Source organism: Urocitellus parryii, chromosome 1 (assembly GCF_045843805.1).
Source record: "Urocitellus parryii isolate mUroPar1 chromosome 1, mUroPar1.hap1, whole genome shotgun sequence".
Classification (NCBI taxonomy): Eukaryota; Metazoa; Chordata; class Mammalia; order Rodentia; family Sciuridae; genus Urocitellus; species Urocitellus parryii.
This window is the reverse complement of record NC_135531.1, coordinates 165,262,947-165,271,686: the sequence shown is the minus strand read 5'-3', so window position 1 is coordinate 165,271,686 and position 8,740 is coordinate 165,262,947. Positions and strand designations below refer to the sequence as shown.

The window sequence follows — 8,740 nt, the reverse complement described above, 5'->3', positions numbered from 1 at the left end:
GGAACAAGGAGGTGCAGGGAGCCCTGGGGAGGGTGATAGGGAGATACCGGGCAGCGTGAAAGCCACAGGCTGCGCTCCTTAGACGCTAGCCACATGCCCACTTTCCTTCTCAGCATGCTCACATCCAAATTCCATCATGGAAATCCAGTCTGGCAGATTGGCAGGTGAAGATCACCACTGCATTTTTGCAAACCTTCCCTAGTGCTTCCAGCTCAATTTCTCCTCTACAAATGGACACGTGTAGGTATTCACATGTCTTCTTGGAGTCTTGGAGCATCGCTCTGCTGGTTCGGATGGCATACCCGTGAACCTCCCTCAGACTCCACCCTTGCATAGCATTTGATTCCGTCTTCTCTGTCTTCCGAAGCCTCAGGTCTCCCTGAGGTGTGCATTCCTGTTCCCCACAGCAGCTGCCTGGTGGGGTCTCAATGTGAAGGTGAGTCTCAGCTCTTTCAGAAGCAAAAGAATGGCAATGGAAACGGAGAAATCCATATTGTTTTCAACATCAAGAGATGGAAATATATTTAAAGCTATTAATGATTATTTTTAAAGGAGCATAGATTCTGTTAATTTTTATTTATCTAAATTTTTGTCCATTTTGAATAATTTTAGAAAACTACGTGCTTCTCTTAACTTTAAAATGAAAAGAAATTCTCTATTCAGTTTGTTCCCTATTGAAGACAGCTCGCATGAATAAATAATAACAGTAATTCCATTAATTTACTTTTCATATACTTAAATAAATTGGCTACAATATAATAACAAGTGTGGAATTTCCAAGGGCTACATACTAATTTGTTAGTTACTAAGATTGCTGAATTTGGAAGCAGACTGAAGATTTAATTCCAAATCACAACAATTAATTGTTCTATGTTCTTTACAAATAACTTCTCTGTGCATGGATTTCTTACTTGAAAGCTCAGGAAATGCCACGTAAATTTATGATTTTGTACAGGTAGATGGACATTGTCCCCTTAGACCCAATAACACTGATTTAGAACACCATGTGTACACCAGTGAAAAAAGAAATTAGTTTCACTTCTACACATGAGTAACTATCAAAAAAAAAAAAGAACTGTAATTAAAAAGGGTAAGGAAATGTAAATTTATTTATAAGACTTTCTAAAGTGGGGAAATATATATATATAATATTCTGCTTAGGCATACATAGATAGTGAAATCAGCAAAATTAAGCAAAGGGAAGGTTATTCCAAAATTCAGACTAATAATTATCTCATAGAGCAAAGAAGCCATATTCTTCTTTAATCTAAAGTCTTGACTACAAAACCAATGAAAACACAAAAGTTTTTAAGCCAAGGTGATTGCTGCATAGTTGGTGTGAACTGAGATCATGGAGTGACTGCACTTTGGCTCAGAGCCCAGAACAGAGCTGGGCAGCTGTGGAGGACACTGGACCCATGCATTCTGACCAGATGTTTTTGGGTTGTGCCAGACCACAGAAACCACTAAACTCTGGACCCTCACTTGCTCTTCCTGCATCTGCAGCGGCTGAGCAGTGATAACTAGTGAACTTGTGGGCTGTGAAATGGCCATTCCCTGAGAACGTGGGTCAGTCCTAGAGTGTCCCTGAGTTCGATTCCTGGGAAAGAGAGAGAGAGAGAGATAGATACACATTTGGAGCTATTCCTTGAGGCATCATACAGATTTAGAGATGGGAAAGAAAGGTTATAAATAGATTTTTGGTTAAAACAACAGCAAACATGTGAAGAGGGTAAAAGATTACAAACCCAGGAAAGAATGTGGATTCACATGCCATTTAGACTCTAAGATCAGGCAGTCATTTTCCTCTATTTTGATCATAAACTCTTTTTCACTGTTGAACCACTCCGCAAAGAAAAGACCACTGATTCCAATTTTAAATCAAATTAAGCAAGTTTATATTGTGTACACAAAGAAAGCTGGCCAGGACTGTCTCTCCCAACCCTGGGCTAGAGATCAGCACCCTAGCTCTCCAGAAAAATTTTATAGCACAAAAATTTGCAAAGGGAGGTGTCTTGAGAACTTATAGCAAACAGGATTTTGACAAGCATAATACAATGATCTGCATGGCTTAACATTTCAAGGTAGGGAATAAATTCAGATCCCAATATCAGAATTTATGAGGTACTGCTGAGGTTTAAGAGAGGGTTGTTATCTGGTCAGGGAGACCCAGGCATGGATGAGTTCAAGGCATGGGCAGGCATTCCAAACAAGTTGAGAAATCTCAGGAATTTATAGTAAAACAGAAATGAACTTTTCATGAATTTGTGAGGAGATGGATCCCAATCTTAAAATGGAATTAGGCTGAGTTTATCAGTCACTTGGTGGTTCAGAAGTAAATGGAAAATAGAGGTGATTTTCATGAAAATGGAGTAGTTTCTCTATTCATCAGGAAATTGAATGTCAATTTTCCTTTTCTACACCATCATTAAATTGTTGGTCATGTTGACAACTTAACCAAAAGAATGGTATTCATATAATAAATGCACTGTTTTCATTCTATGTGCACAATAGGTAATGTACCCACGTGATTCAGTTTGTTACATCACAGTCAGAGAACTGAAGCATCCTTTAGGCATTAGTAAGGCTCACAGCCACAGGAATTATTTTCAGCATGGGATGAGCTTTATTCTAACTCCTGTCTATGTTGTACCTATGACAGAAACACTTCAGGTATCTGAAATGACACCTTAAAAAGTTGATACATTTATTTAGTCAACAACTGAGAATCAAAATAAATAATAATTTTAAAACACATATTATTACTCATATAACACTGTACAATGGTCCAGTGATCTTTGGAAAAGTAACTGAGGAATAAATTGCGCTGAACTTCAGTTCCATTAAACCATCTCCCACCAAAGACCGGACTCCGTGAGCTGGCACTTTCACAAGCCACTGAAGCAGGAGCGAGGTGTGGGGCGGAGTGACAGCTGCTGCGCCCCAGTGGCCTTGCACAGCCTGGAGGGCACTCCAGGCAAGGCCACTGCTGGGCAGAGGGCAGGGCTGCATGCCTGACCCCATCGCGCCCACCCCGTCCAATGGAAAGCTGAATTCTAGGACTCCTTCTTTCTCAGGAGTGGCTGAGGAGCCTGAGGAAGTCCTTGCTGTACCCTGCTTAGTCCCAGGTGTCCTCCCACACTTCCTTTTGAAAACCTCTTCCTTGGAGAATCTTGCTCCTAAGTACAAGAAGCTGTCTTTCCAGATTAAGATCTACCCCTGTGCCCCGGGCTGCTCCCTCTCATTTGCAAATGACTCTAAGGCAGGTCTTCTCACAGCCAGGAGCCCTGCAGGGACTGACCCCTCCCCACTTCACTATGCCCAGCTCCTCACTGTTCCAGCGGCCACACCTTTGGCTCTGCTTTCACTCCAAGCCAGACAATGCCTTAAGTTACTGATGGAAGACACCAGACCCCTCAGTATCACTTCCTGTCAATCCAGGTAGCTCCGGTAACCTGGTTAGACCTGCCTTTAGTTTTTGCTTTGGATTTCTATCCTTGGCTTCGCTTACTAACTGACTCTTCATTTATCTTCTTGGTCATCACTGACTTGAAGTCCTTCCCTTTCTTGTTCCATCTCCAGCTGTGCCCAGAAGCTCAGCCTCAACCCAGGATGAACCCTGACTTTCACCATAATCCTAAGGTGCTGAACCCACAGGCAGTGCCACATGAACGAATGATACCACCCTCACTGGGCAAACTGGGTCTGGGGCACCTGTAGCCCTCCCTTCAAGCCCGAGGGTGCTGCTGTCTGTGGCACATAGGCGCCACCGACCTTGTCATAAACATAAGCAGGATAGGGCTGGGGATACAGCTCAGTTGGTAGAGTGCTTGCCTCGAATGCACAAGGCCCTGGGTTCAATCCCCAGCACTGTTACCGCTGTTGACTTGTGACGAGTTCTTGCTCCCCGATGTTGAAGAATAACACCAAAGAAGCACACGCCGAGGCAAGGTCAGAGTAGAAATTAGAAATTTATTAAAGGACAGAAGAAAAGACTTCTCCCGGAGGAAGAAGGGGACCCAGAAGGTGGAATCCGTGGAAGTGCAGTTGTCTCCCCTTTTTATAGTTCTTTCAGTAATGGAATGTAGGTTGGAAGGCCCGAGGGGTGGGACACAGGTGGGCCAAAGAAGTAATCTGGTCATTTCTGAGTCAAGTTTGCTGTTCATTAACATTTCTTTGGGATGAGCTATCTCCAAATCTGTTGGGGGCTGTATCCTGGGCTTCATTAACATTTCTTTGGGATGGGCTGTCTTCAAATCTGTTGGGGGATGTTCATTAACATTTCTTCCAGGTGGACTTTGGCCTAGGGCCTTTTCGGAACTTTATTAACATTCCATGAGTTGTCCTGTTTTCCCTGAGTCATTCCCAGCATGGCCTCCATTTTAGATTTCACTCGATATTAGACCCGATTTACCTAACTACACTGACTACCTAACTTTAAATCTGGCTTCAGCACCACATACACAAAAAAGTAAATCTTACTGTATGTTAATTGTATCTCAATAAAAATTGACACAACAATTAAAAAAAAAAAAAAGCAGATGAGCCCTCAGGTGAAAGTGCCCAATCCTATCTCCATTTCTAAGACCTCATCCAAGGAAGACCTCTGCCTTCTGCCCCTGGAGGCTGAACCAAGTTCTCTCCCTCTGAGCACTGCCACTTCACACTTGTCCTGGACCCTGTCCTGCCCAATCCCAGGCTTTCAGGTGCTGCTTATACTAGAGACCTCTCAGGCTTTTGTACACTAATGGCCTTCCCCACCTGCGTTGGAATCAACCCAGGTGCTAACATCTTACAATTTATAAAAACACAACTACACCTCCCTTGAGATATTTGGCTCTCACCCCTTCAACACTACCCTTCAGGAAAACTGTTTGCAAACACAGCTGCTCCCTTCCCTCCTGAGCATTCTCTTGGGCACTGCCCCCTGTGGTATCACCCTCTGCATGACAAAGACACTGCCCTCTAGGGACAGCAGTGCTCTGGGTCAGGCAAAGTGCAACCCTCTGGCTCCAGCTTCCCTGCTGTCCCTTCCTCCTGCCAGCTCAGCCCCTGAGCCACCAGCTCTGCAGCTAGCTCAGCCTCCTCCGGGCATCTTCTACTACTTGGGGTTCCTCCTCCCACCTTTTTGTATTTTCCATTCCTTTGCTCTGCTCTGTCTTTGCTCTCTTGATTTTTTGGTTGCACTCTCCTGAAGGGACCTGCTTATATGGATTTCATTAACAAATCTAAAATCAAACCAACTTCCTCTACCCCATGAGCTGCTGCATTAACCCAACAGTTCTTTCTCTGTCTTTTCTTTAAATAGTTTTTAAATAGTTGTAAATGCAAACTTTATCTTCAGTTCTATATTTAGTACCCTCCAATAATCAATCATTTCTCTTAGTGTAAATTCAAAACCTCTACAGGGTTACTAATGATCCACAGGAACAAGGCTCTACCCCTCCCCAGGCTGACCTCTGTCCACCTCCCCAGTCACTCTGCCTCCCTCTTCTGTCCTGCATGCCTGGACTTCTCTGTCCACTTCTGCTCTCCTCCTCCCAGCAGTGAAGGTTGAGCACTAGGTGGGCAGAGCTTCCCTAACCCCCTGCTGATGCAGGCCTTGCTGGTCTGCCTTCAAGCCCAGCCTACTCTCTGTTCCAGTGTTTACAGAAACAGAAGCACATCCTTATTCTCTATAGGGCTCAAGCCCTCTTGCCTTCTGGAATTAGGCTTCATTGAGGCCAATCTTCCTCGCCTTTTCTATATCTTGTATCTCCAGGCACTGCAGACTGCAGCAGGAGATCTCCTACTTCAGGGGATTAAAGTATTTGTGGAATTAAGGAATGGAATCTGTCAGGGTGTGTGTGTGTGGGGGGGGGTGGGAGTGGCAGAGATCTCCTAAATCCTGGGTGAGCAAAGGAACTTGTGAAAGAAATTTGTATTATGCCACAGGGCCTGACTCCAGTCTTCCAATCCCTCTATCCCCTTCCTTCCTTCCCTGGAATTTCATTAAACAGAAAATATTAGAAGTCTAGCTTATCCAAGACAAATGCTTAGCACTTTAAAAATCCTTATTTGTTCTCTTATCACTAGGAGATGATGGAGGACAAAACACAATTCCAAAGTCTTGGTTTGCTTTTTCATTCATTCTTGCCACAGCTGTCATTCATCAGGTTTGAGGTGTGCAAGGCCAGTTTCCCAACAGTGTGTAAGAGATTAGAACTGCCTGTCCCTATGCTGTGCAAATGCAAGGGAATCCCTCAGGGACCAGTGGCCAAGTGGCAAGCTGCCTTCTCAGGGCTTTTCTAACAGCCTCCTTGAAGTCTTTGTTCCTCTGGGTTCAGGCCACGCATGCCATCACCAGGCGCTGAGACTACAGATTCCCAGCAGAAGAGAAAACATGCCTGAGGACAGAAGGTCCCCACACAGAAGCCCATCTTCTGATGTCTCCTGGGCGGGGGACTTCAAGTCACTGATTCCTTACAGCCACAGGACCCTCTGCACACTAGCGGGGATGCTCAGCCTGGGCTCCGAAGCCAGAGTCCTGGTCCTGCCTGGCCCCATGAGCTGCGGCCTGCAGACTCTCCCTACCTAATGAAGACCTGTCCTCTCATTCCGACTCCACAGCGGCTGCCCTGCCTTCTGATAGCTTTTCTAACAGCCTCCCTGAAGTCTTTGTTCCTCAAGCTGTAGATGACTGGGTTCATCAGTGGTGTGACCACGGTGTAGAAGACAGAGATGATCTTATTGATTTCGGGTGACAGGTGGGCACTGGGGCGCACATACATGGAGATCATGGTCCCATAGTAGATGGTGACAACAGCCAGGTGGGACCCACAGGTGGAGAAGGTCTTCCTCCGTCCAGAAGCTGAAGGGATCCTCAATATGGAGGACACAATGAAGACATAGGACACAAGGGTCAGGAGAAAACAGACGCACAGCACTGCGACCGACAGGACAGAGATGGCCATCTCGGTGACGTGGGCACTGGAGCAGGAGAGTTGCATGAGCGGCGGGAGGTCACAGAAGAAGTGGTTGATCTGGTTGGGCCCACAGAAGTCCAGCTGGGAAATCATCATGGATGGCAGAAAGCCTGTGCCCACCCCTGTCAACCAGCAGAGGGCCAACAGGTGCCTGCAGGTGTCAGGGCTCATGAGGAAGGGGTAGTGCAGTGGACTGCAGATGGCCAGGTACCAGTGGTAGGCCATAACGGCCAGGAGGAAACACTCAGTAGCCCCAGAGAACACGAAGAAGTAGAGCTGCGCCATACAGGCGGAGAAGGAGATGGCCCGGCCCCAGGAGGCCAGGTTGGCCAGGAGAAGGGGCACGATGGTGGACGTGTACCAGATCTCCAGAAAAGAGAGGTGCTGGAGGAACGTGTACATGGGGGAGTGCAGGCGCCTGTCGTGGCTCACCACTGCGATGATGATGATGTTCCCGGTGAGGGTCAGGAGGTAGATGAGTAGGAAAATGGTGAAGAGCAGGGTCTGCCACTCCTGAAGGGTCCGGAATCCGAGCAACTGAAACTCGGTGACTGCAGACACATTTGGGGCTTGCATCGTCTGGGGGCAGGGAGTGCAGAAAACATGTATGATAAGCACAGGGTGCGAGGACAAGAATATTATGACCGCTGGTGTTTGGACCTTCAGGGCTTTTTTGTTTTGTTTTAGGTTTGCATGTGCTGCTCTTGGGAGGTTCAAATGCACAATCCCATGCTCCTTTTATTTGACCACATTTGGATCTGAATATCAATGGCTCCAGGCTTCCTGACCCAGTCACTCCTCCTGACCCAGTCACTCCTCCGTCTCCTCAGTGAGGATTGCAAATGTGTTCTGTTTTCAAACCTCAGCATGGCCTTGTCTCTTGACCAGAAGCCTGGGGTCCCCATGGGAGCACGTGCAAGCTTAGGCCACTAACACCCCCACCTACCGTTCATCTGTACCCTGAAGGAGTGGTGTGCATGGGTCTCAGCTAGTCCCTCACTTGGGCTGTGTCCTCCCCCACGCTGGGAGGTGCTGCAGGTTTCCAGCTCATCCTCTCCTGGCCAGCAGTGGCCACCTCTTTGCTAGAGTTGTTCCAGTTTGCCAAAAGCCTGGTTTTTACTCTCTGTAAACGAGAGGTGAAGCACACATCAAAGGTCCAGCTGTGCTGTCTCCATGGGCTGCCCACCCCCATGGACTCCTTCCCTGGTGGAGACTGTTCCTTTCTTCAGTGGCCCTTAGTCCTCTGCTTCATTTATGAGTTGGTTTGTGTGTTTGCTTGTTGTAGTGGGGGTTGAACCCGGGCTTCACTCGTGCAAGGCAAGTGCTCTACCACTGAGCTCCACCCCAGCCCTTTTGATTTTAGACAGGGTCTCACCAGTTGCCCAGGCTGGCCTTGCACTTGCCACCCTCCTGCCTCTGCCTCCGAGAAGCTGGGATCACAGGTGTGACCACCACCACCCCCAGCTCCTCTGCTTGCTTTGTCCAGGGCTCTCAGGACCCCTCCCTCTTCCTGATCAGCTTGTCACTTAATATCCGTGACCTTCCTCTGGATTCCACCATAGCTGGCTCTTCACGTTTGCAAACTCTCAGAGTTTACAGCAGCTCAACATGCAGCTCTTGACTTTACTCATTCATTCATTCATGGTGCTGGGGTTGCACCGGGCCTGCTGCTAGCCTGACTCCACGTTCAGTCTCTCAGCTCTTAACCTTCAATTTCACGTGTCAGTCTTGAATATTAGGGTGCAAACAGCTGTCCTCTCTGAAATGCACCACAG

General features: G+C 47.0%; 1 protein-coding gene across 1 annotated transcript; it reads right to left on the bottom strand.

Moving 5' to 3' along the window:
• Nucleotides 1–6,569: 6,569 nt before the first annotated feature.
• LOC144257055 (olfactory receptor 11L1-like) lies at nucleotides 6,570–7,541 on the bottom strand. Its single transcript, XM_077803066.1, has one exon. The coding sequence runs from the start codon at nucleotides 7,539–7,541 to the stop codon at nucleotides 6,570–6,572; it is 972 nt and encodes a 323-aa protein (XP_077659192.1).
• Nucleotides 7,542–8,740: the final 1,199 nt, after the last annotated feature.

Bases quoted from the DNA above. Each gene is read 5' to 3' on its own strand.
- LOC144257055 (XM_077803066.1), bottom strand. From the start codon at position 7,541: ATGCAAGCCCCAAATGTGTCTGCAGTCACCGAGTTTCAGTTGCTCGGA.